This window comes from Populus alba, chromosome 2 (assembly GCF_005239225.2).
Source record: "Populus alba chromosome 2, ASM523922v2, whole genome shotgun sequence".
NCBI classification, from domain to species: domain Eukaryota; kingdom Viridiplantae; phylum Streptophyta; class Magnoliopsida; order Malpighiales; family Salicaceae; genus Populus; species Populus alba.
In genome coordinates, this window is record NC_133285.1 from 11,816,983 (window position 1) to 11,839,830 (window position 22,848).

The 22,848-nt window shown below is 34.4% G+C and overlaps 3 protein-coding genes across 12 annotated transcripts; 1 reads left to right on the forward strand and 2 right to left on the reverse strand.

The window, feature by feature from the left end:
- Positions 1-391: 391 nt before the first annotated feature.
- Positions 392-5,137, reverse strand: LOC118046889 (uncharacterized). Of its 3 annotated transcripts, XR_004687252.2 has the most exons (7): positions 4,892-5,130; positions 4,118-4,437; positions 3,098-3,536; positions 2,414-2,712; positions 1,190-1,558; positions 978-1,077; positions 392-842 (listed from the first exon to the last, which is right to left on the reverse strand). XR_004687252.2 is itself a non-coding variant. In XM_035055976.2 (6 exons), the coding sequence occupies exons 2-5, from the start codon at positions 4,418-4,420 to the stop codon at positions 1,214-1,216; spliced, it is 1,386 nt and encodes a 461-aa protein (XP_034911867.1). In that variant the 5' UTR covers positions 4,421-4,437; positions 4,892-5,128; the 3' UTR covers positions 392-842; positions 1,190-1,213. The 3 variants fall into 3 exon arrangements, 2 of the variants coding, with proteins under 2 accessions (XP_034911867.1, XP_073263763.1); XM_035055976.2 differs by lacking the exon at positions 978-1,077 and having other exon boundaries at positions 4,892-5,128; XM_073407662.1 differs by lacking the exons at positions 392-842; positions 978-1,077 and having other exon boundaries at positions 1,457-1,594; positions 4,892-5,137.
- A 1,008-nt stretch (positions 5,138-6,145) lies between these two features.
- LOC118046887 (flowering time control protein FCA) lies at positions 6,146-15,051 on the forward strand. 7 transcript variants are annotated; one of them, XR_012169138.1, is made up of 16 exons: positions 6,147-6,488; positions 6,620-6,690; positions 6,949-7,027; positions 8,681-8,763; positions 8,864-8,915; positions 9,529-9,617; positions 10,053-10,119; positions 10,588-10,667; positions 10,777-10,841; positions 11,220-11,279; positions 11,376-11,670; positions 11,969-12,145; positions 12,695-12,823; positions 13,970-14,035; positions 14,119-14,317; positions 14,590-15,051. XR_012169138.1 is itself a non-coding variant. In XM_073407434.1 (13 exons), exons 1-13 carry the CDS (start codon positions 6,275-6,277, stop codon positions 12,665-12,667), a joined length of 1,341 nt encoding a protein of 446 aa, XP_073263535.1. In that variant the 5' UTR covers positions 6,146-6,274; the 3' UTR covers positions 12,668-12,799. The 7 variants fall into 7 exon arrangements, 2 of the variants coding, with proteins under 2 accessions (XP_073263535.1, XP_034911862.1); XR_004687249.2 differs by having other exon boundaries at positions 14,214-14,317; XR_004687248.2 differs by having other exon boundaries at positions 14,230-14,317.
- A 676-nt stretch (positions 15,052-15,727) lies between these two features.
- On the reverse strand, positions 15,728-17,893 carry LOC118046888 (WRKY transcription factor 23). 2 transcript variants are annotated; one of them, XM_035055973.2, is made up of 4 exons: positions 17,530-17,892; positions 17,165-17,361; positions 16,786-16,929; positions 15,728-16,660 (listed from the first exon to the last, which is right to left on the reverse strand). In XM_035055973.2, exons 1-4 carry the CDS (start codon positions 17,551-17,553, stop codon positions 16,240-16,242), a joined length of 786 nt encoding a protein of 261 aa, XP_034911864.1. In that variant the 5' UTR covers positions 17,554-17,892; the 3' UTR covers positions 15,728-16,239. The 2 variants fall into 2 exon arrangements, with proteins under 2 accessions (XP_034911864.1, XP_034911863.1); XM_035055972.2 differs by having other exon boundaries at positions 17,165-17,893.
- Positions 17,894-22,848: the final 4,955 nt, after the last annotated feature.

Consider the following 22,848-nt stretch of genomic DNA (forward strand, 5'->3'; position numbering starts at 1 on the left):
AAAAAATATACGAGGGACTCCAGTTACGTTTTATTGGAAAAGTTGGACTAGGAGCTCCTCATTCAACCCCTAATGGCTGCATTTACCCCAAAAAAATTCTATGCATGCTTCGAAGAAAAGAAAAAAAGAGTTTCAGGGTTTTCCATGTTTACAAAAAATAAAATAAAAATGGAGAGCACTGGCATGTTTATTATGTGCGGTAAAGATTAAAGAAACATAAGGGTGAAAATAAGCAATATGGAAAGAAAACAAATCAATAAATAAGAGAAAGGCAAGGAACCAAAGAAAATAACTAACCTATGCAAGGTATAGCCTAACCTGGTGGAGCCCTGCTGATTCAATTATGAAGTGAATTATCGCAAAAAAGTTAAGATAAGACAAGGATGCCAAATCATCGAAATTTTACTGCGTTCATTTTATAGCATGGGATATAGAAAAAAAATTGTGACAGAAACATAGATATATGTTCTTTCTATCTACTTAAAAAAATACAATACTGCCTTGGCACGTACTGCAAATGTGAAACGCTATTGCATGTAACAGCAAACTACAGTACTCTGAGTTGAAAAATCAGCCAAAAATGCAGTCGTTTGATTCCAATTTGAGCCGTTCTGAAGTTGGCAAACCTCAAACATTTCCAGACCTACCTAAGAAAATGATTGCCACATCCCACCAATAGAAGTATTGGGCCACTAAATTGAAATTGAAGCAATTCTACTGGCATACTAAGAGTGCATCAGATGACTCAGATCATTCCCCTCTCCAGGCCAACAGGATAGCTGACAAATTTACCTAGTTCAGGGCCACCACTGTGCATTACTCCTACGACCATGATCTGGACCCTGAAAATTTTTGTATTCAAACTTTAAGCTAGAGCAGGATAAGCATAACAAAATTTGCATATACCCACAAAACAATCCTAGCATCTCCTACCCCTGCCCAACCAAAGACCTGCTAAATGTTAAAAAGCTGCTTGCCTCAGAACGTTATGCACCATCGATTTAAGTTAGTGAAACACTGAAGCTTTAGAACATCATTTCCAACCATATCCAAAGAGCTACATCGTTTCATCGTAAACTTCCCAGAAATGTTGGTAAAAAGGAGATTGCAAACATAGAAAGATTTAGAGGTAGAAAAGAAAAAAGGGAGTCTACTTTTCGTAACTTAATTAAAGAGTGAGTCAACTCACCAAACTCAGTTCCAGCACACCAATTTAGTATCGATTGTATGCTTTCCCAAAAGCCTCACGCCTTGGATGTTGGAACTCACCATATGTATCATGAGGTCTTGAAGAATAATTTTCCATGTTATTTGAGTATCTGGGCCTTGAATCCATGGTTAAACTGGTTCCAGCATAATGAGGAGTGGCTGAAGAAGCATCATATTCAGAATAAGAGTGCTGTTTATATCCACCAAAACCAGACACAGAAGTTGGCTGCCGAGGCTGTTGCTGACGCATTTGGGCATCCTGTTGAAGAAACTCCTCCCACTGTCTTGTGTGTGCGCTTCTTAGAAGAGCTAATTTCTGCATGTAATTCTCTCCAATTTCCCTGATAGTCTAAAATCCACAGGACCAAACAAAGATCAGAATTCCCTGACAGTAAAGCATGCGAGGAGTAGATTTAGAATGACACTTTCTTTTTGCGCAAACAATGAAGACCACAACACAGCAAATTCATTAGAAAAAATAAAATTTCATATTTGAAAAAACACTCAAACTTAATAGAACATTTCATCTTCTCAATTCAAATAAATGATGGAGAATCAAGAAAGACATTTGGAATATTTTTACAACATTAGCATTCCTAAATAATTAAATTATAATTTCCATGGTTGTCCGTCTCTATTCCCCATCAATGAACCTCATTACCTTCTCTAACATAATTCCAGTACAAGATAAAGAAAGAGAAGAAGATGGCTATGAACAGACAAGATTCATTTCGTTCCTTTAATGATTAAAGATTTCACCACAAAGCACAAAAATGAAGATGCTATGATCTTTGACATGGTATTCATACAGTCTGCATGCAGGAACCTTCTATAAAATTATTTCTGAAATTATGGCTTTAGAGCCATACGATTAGCATGAGACTTTTCAAATAATTTTGAGAAGGTTAAGTTGTTTTGCTTGGTTTCAAGATTAAAGAATCCTAGCCATTATATTACTGTTCCTTGCTGTTTCTACTGATTTCCTCCCACCCTATATCAATTATCCATGTACAAGATTCAACCACAAGAAGCAAACAGTTAAGAGAGATACCACATAAAACAAATAACCAAAGATCGGAACAGCTAGTCTCCTGATTTAATTACAAACATGTTCTGAGACCAAAATAATGTTTAACAAATGAAACACGAATCAGCTAGTTACAATTTAAAAACATTTAGAGAAATATTGAGATAGTTTTAATACCTCACGATGCTTGTAATTTTCATCATCTTCTTCCTTGTCACAAATTCTAGCAAGTTCCATTGCCTCTCTCTTGTGCTCTAGCTCCAGTTCTTCTAATGTCTGAGGGAAAGTAGAGTATTCAAATCGATGGCCTGATTGCAAATCAGACCCCCGCCTCTCAGTATCCCATCCTGTAGTTCTAAAACCAGCTGTGCTATGACTATGACCATCATGTGAACCATACGAGTTGCCAGCATAAAGGGGACGTGCAGGAGATTTAGAATGGCTTGAGTGACTTCTACCTCCATCATTACCATAAGCTTCATCAAATGAAGAGTACGTTAAGCACTGGATTTGAGATGGTAGCTTTAATAAGACATGCTATCTAGTATTCACATAGTGAACCATCCGTTGCAAACAAGTCCGAATTTGCTTTCAGTAAATAATTTCGTTTTGGAGACAATCCAATGATTTCAGACCCACCAATGAATGATACTTCAGAATCGTACACATAATTCTTGAAGATAAGAACTTACCTCTTGCTGCAAACACATGATAAGCAATACATCACATCATTAAGAACTCAAAATTTAGGGAAACAATTTCTTCAAATGTACGTGTAAACTTGCAGAGGCCTAACAAACTATGAACATGGGATTACCAGTTTTCTATGGATGCCGAAAACATATCCTATGCTGTCCCTACCTTGTGGAGAACCCCTTGAGAATTTATGCAGATCCCCACGATGGTCTTCCATAATCTTATCTTGTCTGCCAAACCTCTGATGATATTGCGATGTATCATGTGGGTGACCTCTTTGGGAATCAGAGCGTCGCAACCGTGAACCAACAGGACTTCTCTCAGGGGACCTAGATCTACTCTTGTGAGAACTAGAAGAGCCCTTCTGATCACCCTCCCCCTTGATCACCTTGTGCACAGCATCAACACCTTTTGCCAAGATTAACCTATCCTTTCCACTAACAATTATAAATTTCTCCTCCATTTTGATTTTGCAACCATTGTCCTTCTCAATCCTCTGTATCACTTTCTCATTAAATAGAGCTTTTATATGCTTGTCTCTTGCTGCAACCCTTTCAAAGAAATCTTGAGACTTGCGATTTGCCCCAAGAGTTGAGGGGCATCCCTTTACAAGAACCAGATATATGGCACAACATTCAATCCCAGATCAAAGAAATAAAACAAAAAAAAAAAATACAACCAACTCAGCCTCTGACATTGGATAGTGCAAGTAAAAAAGAACAGAATAACAAAATGGCAATCCTCTTCATGTGCATGTGAATTGGTGTTATTCAAGCAGTAAACTTATGCTGTGCCCCAAAAGTAAACACTGAAGTGAAGTATAAATCAAATTGGTATGATTAGTTAGAAGTCAAGAACATCCAACAACAGTTAATCTAAAAACATTATTCAGTTTAGGCACCAAGTTCAATTCTCAAGCATGTCCAAGCTGGTTTCCTGGACAAAAACACAAGCTGTCATGTAAATATGGCATAAAGGCAAAATAGATTCAAAGGTAGAGCCACTAGAGCATATACAAAACCATAGTTTCCTTATGGTTATTGCAGGTTCCATCCCATTAAAAATCACAAATCAATGACTTGTTTTATACATAAAAGAAAGAATTCAAAAATAAATGTGCACTGAGAATGCAATGCACTCATTTAAAAAATTCACCAACTTGTTTTCCAAGAAGCAGCGCAATACCTGAGTAAAATGACCTGATTCTCCACATATTTTACAAATCATTTCTTCCTCTTTCCTCTTCTTCCAATTCCGCTCTGTAGCCTTTGATTTAGCTTCCCAAAACTTAGCTTCTCGACTCGTAAAATCAGTTGGGACAGCATTTGGGTCAGGAATTTCCTCTTCCTCATCAGAGTCCACATGGGATCTTTTATTTACCTTTTCCCTATCATGTGCATTACTGACAATCGAGCTCGGAGGACCAGTATACTCCTTGTAAATTTCACTAAAATCATCATCAATATCTGGATTCGGCCGTGTTGCCATTCCAAAAGAAACTCAACCTAGTAAAAAAAAACAATAATACACCTCATCACAAATAAAAACAAAAACCCTAACCAACCAGTTAACAGGAAACTTATTCAAGAACAACTGAAGCTGCTTTTTAAATGACTAACAAATTTCACAATAATTTTAAACTTGTTCATAAATTCGACTGCTGTAGTGTATTAACACCTGGTTCTTGAATGCCAAGTGGAAGTGATTAGCCAGAAAGTTTTGTGTCAGTATAATTACATGTGATGCAGTTAAGGAAGTAAAAATAACCTAAATCCAAAATAACTAGCAGGTTTATCTTTTTTATTGTGAATTCAAAACTTGTGCTCGATGAGGGGGAAACAAACCTCAAAGTAAATGAGACCTTGAAGCAAACTGCAATTTTCTTTTTCTTTCAGATTTCTACTATGGATTTTAAGAAAAGTAAGCAAATCGGAGACGAAGAAGGTGAAAAACATTTACCTGAGCGGCGTGCGGGAGATAGAGAGAGTGAAGCCAATGCGTTGGCCGCCGATGACCAGAAAAGGAAAATACTAGGGCTACTGGGCTGGGTTAGTTTTGGTTTTCCACACCCTCTGTTGGCTGGGAAGGGATCGCTTTTATGATTTGCATTTTATTTCTCTTTTGCCCCTGATGTTCTCATAATTTCGGATGCACGGTAGGGCTAGGGCTACTGACATGGCATGCTTCTCTCTTTGGAGAGCTCGTGAGAAAATTTCCCTCATTTGGTTCAAATTAGATTCTGTTGGTCATTGATTTGGCATTGATTATAATGGTATGAATGTTGTTTTTAAATCATTTTTTTATTTATAAATATATTAAAATAATATTTTTTATTCTTTAAATTTTATTTTTAATATTATTATATTAAAATAATTTAAAATTATATAAAAAATTAATTTTATATAAAAATATTTTTTAAATATAAAACCAAACACTTCCTAAATAATATATAAGAATTTGATGACATTCATTGTCTTTTTCTACCCCCTGTCTGATTATTTTAAAATTTTTAAAATCTTATCTTTTTATATTTTTCATAGGCTAAAATTAAAAAAAAAAAAGATGAATTCGTTGTTTATATATATATATATATATATATATATATATATATATATATATATATATATATTTGAAACTGTTACATATTAAAAAAATACATTATAAATTATTGGCTAGACTTAGTTTGTCATATTATCCATAAATCAGAGAAATAAATAAAAGACACGAATAAAATATAATATAAGGTCTTCATTTAACATGATTTTTAATATAATTTATATCTATTAATTTAAGTTATGGATAATATAATTAAATATACCTAACAATTTTGCATTCACGGGAATAGATTTAATTAGGGATGGACAAAATTCATTATACATTCTTTAACAAAAATAAATTTTAAAAAAATCACAAAAATTAAGTAAATATTAATTAATTCAAAAAACTATTTCCAACCGTGTAGCTTTTTTTCTCTTTGTTTTGTTTTTTATATAATCAGTGATATATTTTTTTTAAATATTTTTATTTGAAAATATATAAAAATAATATTTTTTTATTTTTTAAATTTAGTTTTAATATCAGTATATTAAAAGAATAAAAATATAAAAAATAATTTCAGATAAAAAAGTTTCAAAATTTTATAAAACTTGATTTGTTTTTTTTTTAAAAAAAAAAAAACAGTTCTTTACAGAAAACTTGAATGATACAAGTGATTTGCACGCGTCATTAATCTCTAAGTCTCTCCCTCGAGAAATTATACAAGTGTGTGAGAGAGGTCTCCGTCTTCGCCTTCCCCTTCTCGCCTGTCCTGCCTCATAGTATTCTTTGCTTAGGGTTTTGATCATGGAAAGACACAGAGGAGACCATCAACGGCATCACGAGCTTCAACATCCCAACTTTAACCAGCACCATCCCGACCAGAACCAATTCAACAACCACAACCACAGCCATTATAATTACGACTCTAATCAGCAGATGAGTGGTGAAGCTAACGACCCATTTAGTGGTGGATTATTCCGCCCCAATGGCCGCAAAAGAGGCCGATTCCATTCTTCAGGTACTCTTTCACTCATGCAAAGTCACTGTCTTTAATAATTCCAGTATGTTTTGTATCGCTGCTGCCAATCTTTTATGGAATCGGATTTTTTCAGACTGAATGTGTTTTTTTCTTCTTTTTTTCCTCTTCAGATTACGGTGATGGTGGTGTTAATGCAAAGCTTTATGTCGCACCAATTCCAAGAACAACGACTGAAGAAAATGTAAGTGCTTATTCCATTTCACTCTTCAAAGCCCTTTTGTTTTTGGTTTCTGAATCACAAAAAATGATCGTGTTTGTTGTTCCTGTGCAATAAAGAGTAAATTTACTTACACTACATAGGTTCTAAGCAGCAAGAAAATTGCTGGTTTATCACAAGAATTGCAGTTAGTGTCACATCTATGCTGCTTATAACTATTTTTTTAAGTAAAATGCTGCTTCTATTATTCGTATGATCTTTCGGATTTTGATTCTTTGTTAGATCCGCTCTTTGTTTGAAGAACATGGAAGTGTTGTTGAGGTTGTTTTACCCCGGGATAAGCGGACTGGGCAGCAACAAGGTACTTATAATTTTTACGTGGCAGCTTTTACAAATTTTTGTTTGGTATCAATGTCTCTTTTGAGGTGCTGAATGGATCACCAACAGGCTTATGTCATACTTTTGTTAGTTGATAAATTTTTTTATGGTCTAGAACTGACTTCTGTTTGATAGTTTGAGAAGGATTTTAATTTACAACTTCTTTTTAGAGGAGAGGTTGTGCTACCAATTAGGTCATGTGTTATCTATGATCATGTACAGTTAGAAGAAAACAGCTGAGAAGTTTGAAAAGCACGCGCATGTGTGTGTGTGTTGGCATAATTTTCAATATGGTAGGAATCTTGATTGACTGGTGTTGGCAGTCTAATTTCTAGAACTTTTGTTCGATATCAAATGCCTGGTGTAAGTAGCTGCTACATGGGCAATCCTCACTGTTAACACTGGAAAAACACAAAAACAAGAATTAAATCTTTGAAAGCTTGGTGTTAGTCTGAGGTGGAATGTTTATTTTTTTGAGTATTGATGAACAATTAGAGTTGCTGGTTTGATTGGTCTCATGTATGACTAATGTTTTCAGAACTCTATCTTTTGTGTGATTTTCTTTCAACAAATGTCACTCTTGAGCTATTAGGGGGGCAAATATGGAAATATACTTGTGGGTGTGGCCAGTGGCACAAAAGTGGGGACTTCTATGTCACCAAATGTTAATGGGTTGCCTTTAGTATATGATAATCAGTTGTCTGTTAGGATTGATAGGTTATATAGTGAAGTTGATACTCCATTTTAAACAGGAAACTTGTGCAGCCTGGGTCACCTGTCCTAGAGAAGCTAGTTTTGGTGCCTATGGATGTTTATAAATTAGAAATTATTTTTTTCTTTTCTTATTGATTTGAAAATATGTACTCTTCAAACTTGAGGATATATGTTGAATGTGTCTTGTTGTTTCATTGTATTTGTGATTTTCATGACTGTTTATTTTTGTTATTGCAATCTCTTGTTGTTTGAATCGCTTCCCTTTCTCCTACTCCTGGAATTGTAGTGAAGATCTTGGGATTTAGATGTTTGCTCCTGGCATTTAGAGAGAAGTAGAAATGCTGTCACAAAAATTGATAGTGCCTGTGCTTTAGTTCAGGTGTTATAGGTTGGGTGGGAAGAAGTTTAAACCTTACTAATCAAGATGGAAACAAGGTTTGACTTTACATCAATAGATACTGTTCTTGTTACTGATACAACTATTTGTACAATGCTAGATGGATAGTTTTGCTGACATCTATTGCTGTTATTGTTAGCTATGGGAACTTTATGAGTTGCTGTCATGTTGCTTCACATCTCTGATTAAGCACCCCAGGAACCTCCAATTATAACTCATGGTGGTCCTCTAATCCGTCTTCTATCTAGTGAACTGATCTGTGCCTTCTTATGTATATACTAAGCTGCTTTTGCATTAACATGAGAACTGCTATCTCAATCATGATACTTTTTGTACCTGTAATTATCCCAAGACATATTTTTTAAGTAGGGAAAACATAAAAGCATTAAACATTGTAGATTGTCTTTAAGGTTTTTCAGTTTTATTTTTCACTGATCTCCACATGCTGCTAATTCTAGAAATTCATGTACCTGTATAAAAGTTTTGACATTAAAAGTAATTTCATGTGCAAATTTATTTCCGCAGCATATTGTTTTGTGAAATACACGACATTTGAGGAAGCTGACAGGGCTATTAGGGCTTTGCATAATCAGCATACAATTCCTGGGGTGAGTTCATCAGTTGATATTCATGATGAATAAGAAGTTCTGCTGCTGTTGGTTAGTTGCAATTTGATATTTCATTGCTCTGTAAATTTTCTTTATTCAGGAAGTGGTTCCATTTAAAGTCAGATATGCTGATGGAGAACGGGAACGCCCAGGTTAGCATTTGATACACTCATGATTTATGTTAATGGTGTTCTTTTTATGAGTATGTATTTGCTAAATGATACAGAATACTCTCTTCCAGGAGGGGTTTCCAGAAAGATCCAATTAGTTAATTTCTGCTGCAGATGTATGGATATGCAGCACAGCTGCTCTTTTTTTTTTCCTGAATAGCGTCACTTTCTATCTTAACAATCATAAGAAGTTCTGGTCCTTCTGGAAAGATCAGAATTTTATTTAGCTCAAGTGTGCTGCTTCTTGAGGAATAACCATGGTTGAACTAAATGCCCTTAGAGGGCCATGATTATAAATAACTTCAACTTAACTTGAACATACTTCTAAGTAGCAACATGCTGCATTCCCACATGCAATAAATATTGTTTGAGATTTGCATCTCTTTCTCATTTTTCTTAAAAAGAGAATTTCATCTGTTATATGCTTTGGTTTCCACACTGGTAATATTCCTTGCTTGGAGGGAACATCATTACTAGCTTTGTCTTGCCAATTTGCCTCTCAGGTTTTCGTGCAGGCAGCTTTTTTCACCTGAAATGTGTATCACATCTTTCTTTTTCTTGACATTATTTTTTGTTTTCTTGCTCTCTTGTTTAGTTCCCCGCTGTCCCGTGGTAGGGGGATTTGTGGACAAGCTCTATGTTGGTTCTATAAACAAGCTGGCTTCAAAACAGGAAATTGAGGAGGTATGAACCAGAGTTGTGGGGCATTCAAGTATATTCCAGCCTTACATTGATAAAATAAATTTTATTTGTCCTACTGCTACTGTTTTTTTTTATTCGCCACTGTGGGCAAGTGACAGCTGCAGATGCATAAGCATTACATTGAAAAGCAGTGTATGCAAATGAATGACATCGTTTTAAAATGTTTCAGAAGGTAAAAACAATGGCTGCGGCTTTCATGCTGCTGTATGTGATTATATGCAGTGCATAGGTAACAGTATCTTTGTACTCTTGGAGAGTGCATGTTAATGTAGGTATATTACCTGAAAGTAAATAACTGCTGGAGTGCATGTACATGACTTTTTCAAAACTTAGCTTTAAACACAATATGTCCTTTCTTTTCATTTCTTTTCCTTCTCTTCTTGTGTCATGATTATCTATGAATGATTACCATGACAGATATTTTCTCCATATGGTCATGTGGAAGATGTCTACATTGCACGTGATGAGCTGAAGCAAAGTCGTGGTATGTCCACTCTCTCTTTTCATCATTCTAGAGCTATCTTATCCCTTGAAATATGTTTATAAGAATCGACATATCAGAATTTGATGTATGCTATACTGCTTCATATTTTTCCCCAGTAGTGTGATTCACCCACAGATCTCCACGGATGTAGTGTCATATAATAAACACCAATCATTATTTTCCCTCTGGTTTCTATGTGTGTCAATATTTACTGGAAAATTGAAATAAGGGGAAAAGCAAAAGGCAAGAACTTCAGAACAGTCTGATTGTAGGTGCAAATGTTTATCAACCTTGATCTGTGGAAGATCTCATTTGTAGTCCAGAAATAATGCCATGAGCTCCTCGTGTTGCTCTCTTACGTTCTCAGTTACTTTTGGTTATTATATGGGAAGATTTAGAGAAAATGCCATGGTTGTATTGGCTGTTAATTTGTGCTGTTTCTGACATGATGATCTTGTGTTTGTGAAGGATGTGCATTTGTTAAGTTTGCTCAGAGAGATATGGCACTGGCAGCAATCAAAGGATTAAATGGAACTCTTACCATGAGAGTAAAGTGATTGATTTCTTAAAGGGATTGATTACCTTTTATGTATCAGAACTCTGATTGTTCATTGAAATCGTATTTAATCATTCCTTCTCTTTTCTTGGTCATTTTAGGGGTGTGATCAGCCATTGATTGTTCGTTTTGCAGATCCCAAAAAACCTAAGACTGGAGAATTAAGGTTTTGCATTCTTTTGTCATCCTTTTTACTTGTGTCCTTATACATGTTTTGATGAACTTTTGGATCCATGCTAAAATACTCCTGTCTTCGCCTTTTTATAAGTTGCAAGTCAATCATAAAGTAAATGGTGATGATGCAAGAGACTGTTTTTATATGGTCCGCTGTATGTGGTCTCTTCCTTTTCAAGTTGGCTGCGTTTGGTCTATGATGATGAATCTTCAATGCCACACCACAACAAAATAATTATTTTTTTTTCTTTTTTATTGTTTTTCTATTTTGGCATACGTGGAAGACCACCCAGCCACCTGAACAATATAAGACACCTATGGGTTGCCTCATTGTCCTGCAACTTTAACCAGTCTCCTTTTCTCTCTACAGAGGCAGTTATGCATTTGGTGGTCCAAATTTTGGTCCCTGCTCTCAACAACCAATGATCAGGTGCGTTTCATTTGTTCAATTTCTCTTTCCCTTGTGCATTTGCCTTAACTTGCATACATGAGATTCAGTTTCTGTTTCATGGTCTATTTGCTGCAGGCCAGCACCTGGGTGTTTTTTGCCTAACGCTTCATTTTCTATGCAACAAACCTCAACAACTGGAGTTCCACAAGCTGTTGCCCATGCAGCAAAACAGGAACTTGTATCTCCTCATATCACAGAGCAACCACTTTCTTCAGTAAAGCACTCGCCTTCACAGTTGTCTCAGATGCCATTACAGCATATGCAGGCTCCAGAGAAATGTTTTCAATCACCTCAACAAGCAATTTTTGATACACATAAACAGACCCAAATTTTAGAGCAGCAGCAGAATCAACAGATTGCCCTGCAGGAGGTAGCTATCAACATTTATTTAGTTCTCATTCGAGTCACAATTCAAGTCATTTTGTTACAAGGAGATTTTTAACTGATTAATTGGGTTGTCTTTACTGAATCAAAATCTGTAGATGGGCTAACCAGTAGTGGAGGATACTCCTATGTGTATAGTAGAATTATCTCGCTTAGCATATTTATATTCTATCTAAGTACTATACACATTTTCCTGATGTATTATTTACCTCTGAATCTATTTGCATTTATTTTATACTGCTGTGAACAGGTTTTTAGAAATTTCAAATGAATAATGGCAACAGCATGTTTTCCTGCAGCCAACTTGGACTACAAACACTCAACCAGCTAGTCGTAATTCTGTCACCTCTGCAGTGCCTCCCAGTCCCCAAATCGTGGATCCAGGAGAGTGTGATTGGAGTGAGCATTCCTGCCCAGATGGATACAAGTACTATTATAATTGTATCACCTATGAAAGTAGAGTGAGTTATCTGCCTTTGTTTACAAGAACGCGCTTGCTTTATTGATTTTGGTACTCAAAAGGTTCTTCTCAGAAGTCAATTCAAGATACAAACCCAAACTCAACCTAATTCCATTACCTAGCCTGGTTGGATTAGGGTTAAAAAATGGCATCCCGATATAAACTGGCAGTACACAGAATTTTATTGATGACTGGTTTCATTTTAGGAATGGAATCAATGAGGTCAGTAGACTTCGTGAAGTAATGATGTTTAACTATAGGTATTGCTAATATTTGGTTCTGATATATGTTAATGTCATTTTTTTAATGCAACTTAAAAACCATTGGATGTTTTCATTTTGGATGATTTGATGTTGTGGATTATGGGCTCATCCTTCTCAGTTGGATTTGCTTTATGGTCATCCCAACCCTGAGCTTGATCCAAACCAAACCATTGATGATCACTAGTTTTAAATCAGTTGGTAGTTAATGCAATCTTATGACATGTTCTGAGAAAAAAAAGTCGCAATTTCAGAAGGTGTGATTCAATATATCTGAAATTGACCTGCAGTGGGAGAAGCCTGTGGAGATCACCTTATTTCTGCAACAATTCCAGGAACAGAAAAGGCTGCATGGTTCAAACCAGCAATCTTCCCTCTCGCCAGTTTGTTCTGCTGAGGAAGTTGATCAAACACAAAAGGTGCTTCTTGAGATGTGTCTCTTGCATTAGAAACTCCAACAATCTTCCGTGTCTGTGCCAATCAGTAAACTGTTATACTTGGGTTTCTATATTATTACTAGTGCTGTTTTGCATGTTGGATTATTAACCACTAACCAGGCATGAAAATGCTAGAATTCAACGTCTGTCAAGTGTTTCAAGAAATTTAATTGGAATGTCTTCCCTCAATAAATAATGATCTGGAAAGTTGAACTTGCCTTTAGTTTTCAGGACTAATACTCATTGCTTTTAGTCAAGTATCTGTGCATTATGTTGCATATGGTTATGTTCATTTTTTGCTATTGCTGAAGCACTTATGTTAAGTGTAGTCTCCACGAGAATAATAAAGCAACTGCCAATAAATTGCTTCACAATTGTGAATGTATGCAGTTGGATTGGGTCGTTTCCATCTCCAAGGAAAGCCATCTTGATCTCTCATCAGAAAAAAAAAAAAAAAAAAAATCTTCTTTACTTTCTTTTTGTTTTTTTGATAGCCAAGTCAGGAAAAAAAATTTGTCCTTCCTTTTGGGCTTTATATTTCAAAAGTTTCTTATATTGGCAATTCAAAACTTGAAGGTTTCCTATCATTGTTTATTATCATTAAACTATTGAATCGATAGCTTGATGCTTAAAAGCCATGCTATTCTGGATCTCTTGCTGTATCAAAACACTAGGTTTAATTCCCCTAAGACCAAAGAATGCCTTTTGATAGTTGGCAAAGATCAGTGATCATCAGAGTAATCATGAGTGATTGCGTTTATTTTGCATGTGGTTTTATAAGTCTTCTGTTTAGATTTATGAGTATTTCTGTTCCAAGTTCCAGAATTTACAAAATAACCTGGTTAAAGTACTTTGATTAACATTCATGTTGTAAAATTCACCTTGCTTTCTCAGTTTCTAGAATATTCCAAGATTAGACGCAATAATGTTTTTGACTAACCATCCAATCTGATGAAAAATAGAGTTCTGTCATGGTCTCAAATGAAAGTTCGTTTTCTTTTGTATGTTCTCTCTATGTTATTCGTATTAAAGCTTCTTGTTGTACATATCTTCTGGATCATTAACTACCGCTTGCAATTGAGTAGATGGGGAGAATCTTGCTTCATTTCACTTTGCTTGTTTTTGCAGGAACCAGATCGTGTGCAAATACAATCAGAAACAAGTCCTGTTATTGATCCCTCGTGTGTTTAACAGGTATGCAGTGTTAAACTTCCATTTACTGGATCTCTGTAGTATTTTGGGCTGTTAATCTGTTTTGTTTTGTGCAATTATTTCAGGAGATTAGGTTTGCTCAAAGTGGCTGTTTGAAGTCATTTCTTTGGTTTTATCTATTTTTCCGAGTACTGGCCCCCTAATATTGTCAGCCTGACAAGTATTTCTGATAACAGGATTTAGCTGTAAGCTTCATATTTCATGCTTGGAAGGTCGTGGAGGTTCTGGATTTATGGCCTTATTCTGTAGAACTGCGGACCTCTGGTAAGCCAAAATATACTAGAAATATCAGTCATCTATGGCATTTAATATTGGACTGTCTCTAATTTGTGTTCTGGTGTCCAGCCAGTTTTGGTAATAATATTTGAAAAGTAGAGCATTAAGCTGCATATTATGTTTTTCGGCATGTCCTTCTCATTCACATTTTTTTCCCTGTTTTCGTTTATTTCTTTTCATAGAAGAGTAAAAAGTGGAAAGAAATCTAATCTCTGCAAATTGCGCTAGATTTCTCATGGCTGTGCATGTTCCTCTTGCAGATTAAATGTAAAAACATCTTTGAGGCTATCATCCTCCTTTCATTTTCCATCATTTCTCTTGGACCATTTGTGGATGTGCACTTCTGGAAATCAGGCATCTTAAGTAGCATTCCTAGGAGAACTAGTGAAAGCATAGATGGCATGCATTTGGGTATTTGGTGAATTATTCTGAGTAAATCTTCCAGGAATACATAATTTAGTTGTTTCTTGCTGAGTTTGTGGCCCACGTTGCTGTGAAGGGCTTTGCTACCTGATATTCTCTCCCTGGCTGCAGCAGTGTGCACTTTTAAAGCTTCAAGTACTGAGTCGGTAGGTGTCATCAAGAGTAATGTAATCTTCAATAACATGTAAATCAAAGTGCCTTTATTATACACTTTGCTGTATGAAATGATGAGATGAGTTGATGGCAAGTTATCATGTGTATGCTTTGGAGGCTCTGATAATATATAACTATTGATGGAAGGTTGAGGCAAGAAGGTTTATGAAGGTTTCTTGCATCATTCATGAAGGCCTTTTTCAGCATGACACTGCCAACAAGAACATCATCAAGTTAGCATTTGGTGTAGAAGTTGGATGTATATCAGATACGAGGACAATTGAGAACTTTCAGGGCTCTTGACTTTCTGCAGCCAACTTTTGCTTTAGGGTAAAATCGTGATTACGTTCATCTGAAAATAGCACGAATTGGGACTGGCAGACATAAAATTCTTTGAAAATGGTTCGGTGCGACTGGCGGCACCACCACTATCGGCATCCTGAACAATAATGATAGCAACACCACGTATTTTCGCCTCTCGTAGCTGCTAAGGGATCCAACAGGGAAACAAATATTCCCAGAAAAGCAAGATCACGTGCAGAAGCATCAGAAAGTGATCAAGCCCCGTTGCTTTATTAGGTTCCCTAGCTCACCAGTCTTCAAGGAACCAAACAAATGAATGGCCTGTGCATGGCATAACAATCAAAATCAAAGGGAACAAAAACGGCATCACTTAGCAGAGCTAAAATTGGGTATGGACGATGGAGTGGTTAAGATATTCTTCCCCTTTCGTACCCCTCGGTTCATTTTTAGGGACAGCACATTAATTATCTTCACCAAATACTCACGATTGGATTCTCTTTTCCAAGAAAAACAAATAGCTTTGCGGATTCCTAGACAAAAAGGAAAGCTTCTTTAGTAACTGTATCCTTATGAGGAAACCCTAGCACTCGAAAATCTTCACTGCCACACTCTCTCTAGAAATGAATGCACATTCCTTCGATAGCTAAAACAAATGGTAAAGGACAAACGAGAGCGTAAAAGCATTGAAGGAGACTGTAGACTCATACTAGCTACTAGCTAGCTTACATAGTTTACTCCACATGGTCTTCTATCTCTACATACAACCTAAGGGATAAAAGGAAAATAAAACAGAGAAGTATGGGAAAACCCAAAAACAAAAAGGGGGGCTAGAGAACTGGTCCCAGCCAGTAAGAAGCTAGTCCTGAGAAAGATGGCTAGAAACCCGTAGTAGATGAAATCACGGCCGCAACGCAGTCAGCGAGAAATTCCACACCATGAAACCATATCAATAAAAGGGGATTTTCTTCTCCACCTTCTTTAGAAAGGTCAGTTAGGAAAACTACAAAGCAGTGACATATATATTTCCTCCTCTACTCTTCCTTCAGCATATGGGAGGGGACGAGATCTTGAAGAAGGCCGTGATCCTTAAGTAAAGCAGATCCTGGGCTGGTGTAAAAGCGCTTCTCATGTTGTAGATAACTAGCAGCATTTGTGGTATTTCCATTGTAACCAAAACCCAAAGGCGACAAGCTGACAAGAGGGAAAGGCGGTTGTTGTTGACTTTGATGTTGTTGATAAAGAGAGAGTCTCCTTTGCATTGGCATAGCGAAGGCAGCAGTGGAAGAGAAACCAGAATCAGATGCAGATCCAGAAAAGTTTGGACGTGGCATAACTGGGCTAGGATGGGTGTGTTGACCTTCATAGGTGGTCACAACGACGCTTGGATCACTGAAAGACCTCTCGACTCTCTTCTTCACATTACATGAGGCAGTGGTGCAACGATAGTAGCTCCTGAATCAAACACACATGGACAATGCAAACCCATTAAAATTTGGACTGGGATTTATCCAAATCTGCAGTCAAATAGCAAAGAGAGTAAAAGGCTAGAAGAATAGAGTTCGCATTGGAGTTAGTACCTAGGAAAGGGGCTGTTTTTCACAGCTTTTTGGCCGTACTTTCTCCATCGGTACCCATCTTCCAAATGATCAACCTCGCTCTTTGTCATGAATGCGAATCTCGGCTCTCTCTGTCTCTTCTGATTTGTCTTCTTTGGTTTCAACCTGGAAAACAAAGCACAAAACCAACACACAAATTAGAAGAACCGTAGCCTCTAATTAAACACAATACAAAAAGAAATCCACTTCGATTTTCTTGATCACTAGTCTAAAAGGAGTGTTTGGTTTGTAGCATTACACCAAACAGACACACAAAAAACCATCTTCTTTTCTCAAATGGGTCTCTCCAAAACATAAGATCGAAGCAAAAATCAAGTACCATAAAATACTCAAAACTCACTCTTTCTTGGTCTTTCCTTGCTCCTCTACCTCATTATCAACACCCTTATTAGCAGGTTCATCATTCAAACCCTCGCTAGAAGCCGATGAAATAGATGAAGAGTTGGGTGTAGCGGGCTGATTCAACACCTCTGGTGGTGAATCCACCACCTCTGTAGCCACTTGAGCACTCGGAGTCTGCACGGATGGTATTTGTACCTGTATCATATCAAGCAAAGAAGGACTAAAGTCTTGCACACCCAGTAGCTCCATAAACCCTAAAGAGCTCTTATCATCAACAAAGTCAAAACCCTGCATAAATGGATAACTAGTTTGAACATGATCAGTAGTAGAACTAAATGTTGGAGATCCAACAAAATTCTCAACCTTGACAGCTTCCTTCCTCTCCATAACTCAAAATCGAAACACCAAAATCTTCATAAAAATAAAAGAGAAAAACAGTAGTGTGGGATTCCTCTTCTCTTCTAGAGTCTGACAGCAGTGTAGGGTAGGGTTGATCTGATTTTTTTTATGGTAGGTGAACAAGTGAGCCCAGAGAGAAAAGGAGTGTTTTTGGGGTGTGAAAGAAAAGCTGGGATTTGTTGGGGTTGGAGAATATAATGGTGAGGTTTTTAGCGCTTTGGATGGATGAGTGAGATGGCAAAATGGAAGATAATATTGACCGGCAAGTTTTTGTACGGATTTAGAACAGAACCGGTCGTCCAATTCAACGCAGGAGCATGTAATCTTTGGTGTCGTGAACCGACAAACAAAGTGGTCGAAGCTTTCATACTTGGATTTTATCGTAACCCGTTTCGAAATGTGAACGGGGTCGAGCAACCCCGTGAGATGCTGGTTACGGCTCCCTCGTGTTAGCATAAACAAATATGCATGTGAACGGGGGGATGAATCTTTCTTTTTTCCTTTTCCTTTTCTTTTTCTTTTTCTTTTTTCTTTTTTCTTTTCAATTTTTCTCAGGCTTTCTTTCCTTGAAAAAGGCAAGAATGAATGAACCAATCCTTTTTTAAAAAAAATATATATATATTTTTGAAAAAAATTGAATTTTTTATTTTTTCTTTGCTTTAAATTAATATTTTTTTGGTATTTTTAGATTATTTTGATGCGTTGATGTTAAAAATAATTTTTTAAAAATAAAAAATATATATTATTTTAATACATTTTCGAGTGAAAAGAACTTTGAAAAGCAACCGCAACCACACTTTCAAACACGTTTTAATGATGTTTTCTGATTGTCACTATTTTATTTCCAAGGTGTTCAAGATTAAGATTATACTATGAGATGTTTTTTTAAAATAATTTTTATTCAAAAATATATTAAAATAAAAAAATCAGATTTTTTTTATTTTTAATATTAATATATTAAAATAAAATAAAAACACTAAGAAATTCTAATTTATTGTTTTTTTTTTCAAGATGAAAGAACTTTTGGAATGAAATTAAAAACAGCAATAGTGTAAAATACCACCATCATTACTATATAGAATCTATCTGCATGTTTGATTTAACTATAGATCGATCGAGGTCAGGTCAGAAAAAGGAGATTTGAATGTTAGTTGAGATTTACATTTTTGTTTAATTAAAGGGTGGTAGGCCTTCTTTTCTCAATATAGTAAATTAAAAGAAACCATGCACTGCCTTCACAGATATACTTTTTAACTGTATACTGTTGATATATTTAATAAATCCACCATTTCATGTTCTATTTGATTAACCCACCAAGATATATGCTATACATTCCCTTTATGTTTTAATTTAATTGCTTGATAAATAATTGAATCGCACGATCAGCTGCCATGAAAGCTAAAAATTCTTTAGTTGGGGAAAGAAAAGCTTCTGCTCGAGGTCTTTAGAAGGGAACAAGAACTCTGGATTTTTTCAGAGTAAAATCGAATGCACGGGAGATTAAATAATAGCCGAAGGTCCTGCGTGGATGTGTCAGCAAGCAAAGAACCTGATGTAACTTTCTTGTTTTCTTCCTTTATTTTAATTTAATTCCCCTGAGCTTGATCATTGCTATGAAGAAAATAAAATAAAATAAAATCAGAATAAAAAGGTGTGAGAAATGAGACGGTGATGCTTATGGTTGCATGCTTCAGGGGCAAGGGCCGGTGATAGCGGCTGCTTTTTCATTCTTTCTGCAGAGAATTATGAAAATCACCAAAGCATGAAGAGGAGGAGGAAGAAGAAGACACAAGTAAAGAGCGAAAAAGATAACAAATCTCTTTTTTTGACATCTTCTTGATCCATCATGCTGATCAGGAAAAAGTAAGCGCACGTGTGGTGGATGGTGAAACCCTGAGAGGACCGCACGCTAACATAATTTGCGTGTACTCCCAACTCACCTCTGCATGCTTCAATTATTTGGTTTCTCACCTATTTATATATATATATATATATATATATATATATATTGCGTAATCTGTCCATCTATCCATCTAACTTGTCTTTTTCACGTCATTTCTGGTGTCTTTTACATTCATTAATTTCTATCTTCTTCTTTTTTTTTTTTTAGAAATTATGAGATGCATGCCCACGCGCTGCCGCAGGCTTATAAAATAAATATATTTAATAGTGTTATAATTGTGAATCAACGCTAGATAAGTAATAGAAACTAAAGATATGATGAGGCTAATATTTCATGACAGGAAAAAAAGTTGTGTTGGTGATCAAAACTTAGAGACTGAACAAAATTATTTATAGCAATCTATAATGTTTTGGAAGGAAAGATACATTGCTTTCGCCACATGATTTAGCTTTTCTGTTAATAAAAAGCAAAAAAAAAATTACAAAGCTAAATTTTCTACCAACTTAATATTAAAAAAAACCAACAAAGATAATTTCGAAAGGAAAAAAAAAACCTACAAGAAAAAACGTTGTAGCAATTGATAATGTTTTATGAGGAAAACTACAGTACTTTCCCCGATAAAATAAAATAAAAAACCATTTAGATAAATATTGTAGCAATCCTTAGTGTTTTGTAAAAAAAACTATAACGTTTTCCCTATATGATTTAACTTTATTGTAATTATAATTCTTAACCAACTTAATATTTTTTAAAAATGAACAAAGATAATTTTGGAAAAAATAATAAAAAATATCATATGGGAAAACGCTGCAATAATTCACAGTGTTTTAAAGAAAAAAAATATAAAGCTAAGTTCTTAATCGGCTCAATATTAAAAAAATATTAAATCAAAAAAGATAATTTTAGAAAAAAAATATTAAAAGAAAACACAAAAAAAAAGGAAAAAATCATGTTGGAAACACTGTGGCAATTCACAGTGTTTTGTGATGAAAGTTACAATGCTTCCCCACATGATTTAACATTATTTATAATGATTTTTAATAGTAATTTTCAACAATGTTTTGTGAGGAAAGCTACAGTGCTTTCCTCACATGATTAAGCTTTATTACAAAGTTAAATTCTAACCAACTTGATATTAAAAAAAAATTGAATTTATTTAACTTACAAAAAAGATGTTACAAAAAAGAAAAACACAAAAGAAACTGGAAAAAAACCATGTAAGGAAAAATTGTATCAATCCATAGTGTTTTGTGAGGAAAAACTTGTATTTATTTGTAATTGCAATTATTAACCAGCTTAATATTTAAAAAATAAAACTGACAAAGACAATTTTAGAAAAAAAACATAACAAAACAAAAAAAAACCACATGAAAAAAATACTATAGCAATCCATAGTAACTTGCGAGGAAAGTTACAGTGCTTTCCTCACATATTGTAACTGTAATTTTTAACCAGTTCAATATTAAAAAAATAAAATAAAAAAAGATAATTTCGGAGAAAATAAAAACAAAAACAAAGAAAACCATGCGGAGAAACACTGTAACAATCAACAATGTTTTAAAAAAAAATTACAAAACTAAATTCTTAATCAGCTCAATATAAAAAAATTTAATAAATATAATTTTGAAAAAATAAAAAAAATAAAAAAGAAAAACTAATTGGAAAAACACCGTAGCAATCTACAATATTTTAAAGAAAAAAAATTACAAAGCAGAATTTTTAATCAGTTTAATATTTAAAAAGTAAAATTAATAAAGAAAACATTTTAAAAGAAAATTAAAGAAAAAAAAAAGCAAAGTTGGAAAAAAAAAAAAGGAAAGCAATTTTGAAAAAAAAAAGAGAAAAAAAAAAGGGGAAAGTTTGAAAAAAAATGAAAAAAATGAAAAAAAAAAAAAAAAAAAAAAAAAAAAAAGAGGAAAGCAAGAAAAAAAATTACAAAACTAAATTCTTAATCAGCTCAATATAAAAAATTTAATAAATATAATTTTGAAAAAATAAAAAAATAAAATAGAAAAACTAATTGGAAAAACACCGTAGCAATCCACAATATTTTAAAGAAAAAAAATTACAAAACAGAATTTTTAATCAGTTTAATATTTAAAAAGTAAAATTAATAAAGAAAACATTTTAAAAGAAAATTAAACAAAAAAAAAGAGAAAAAAAAAAAAAAAAAAGAAGAGGGAAAGTTGAAAAAAAATGAAAAAATGAAAAAAAAAGAAAAAAAAAAAGAGGAAAGCACTATGGATTACTGTTGTAATCCACAGTGCTTTGTGTGTGGGGGAACAGTGATTCCCCACACCATTTAGATATTGTTAATATATAGTTTATTAGAAGTTTGAAGTTAAATTTGTACGTGCATGTATCTTGTGAAAATAAAATAATACCCGTAGAGGCGTTACTAATTGTTTTCTTGTAAAAAAAAATTAAAATGGTACAGTTATAACGTGTATCATACATACACTAATAAAATATTAAAAATAATATAAATTATATTTTAAAATCTAATTTAATAATTTAAGTTTTTGAGTTGAGATAGTTCTTAAATATGGTATTAAATTCTTGATAACTAAGCGATCACAAATTCAAATCTCATCATCCTTATTTATTTAATAAAAAATTAAGTATAAGTTAATATGATCGGTCCTATACAAGTTTCAAGTTCAAATAACTTTCACTTGAGATGATATATTAGAAAATAATATAAATTATATTTTAAGATCGTGCCTAACAACTTAAATTTTTAAATTGAAATGTTTCATTGATATAAAATATATGAATTTCATGGTAGAAAAATTAAAAAAAAAAAAAGAAGAAAAAGAAGAAGATCTAAACGTGTTTTGGAGTACATGATAGGAATAACTTTACTATAATTCTTTTTCAAGATTTGGTCGGGAGATCTCTAACCAAGAGGTCTTTTATACAGTGATAAAGGTTATTTATAAAAAAAAAACGTTGTTTAGAAATATGTGAAAATAATATATATTTTTATTTTTTAAAATTTATTTTTAAGACATGAGAAGGCAACCCTCTTTTTATGTTGTAGCAGATAGCCTTTTCATTTGATGAAGAGAAAGGAATGAGGGAACAAATAAAAAAGAGATGATTCTTTTCTTGTAACCAAATTAGGCCTCGATACACGGCCCGGTGTCTTTTTCCCCAGGCCGCTGGCCATTCTTTATCGTACACGTGCTTCTCATTTAGCGGGTCCTACAGAATCCACCGGCATGATTCACGCGTTTAATCCAACGGTGCATCACAGATTTTTTTACATGACATCACCAGCAAGGATGGTAATAGACACTGTTGGATTTTGGATGTATTTATATATACACACACTGGAGTACTGGACCATTGACACCCACTCTGCTGCGGAAATAAAA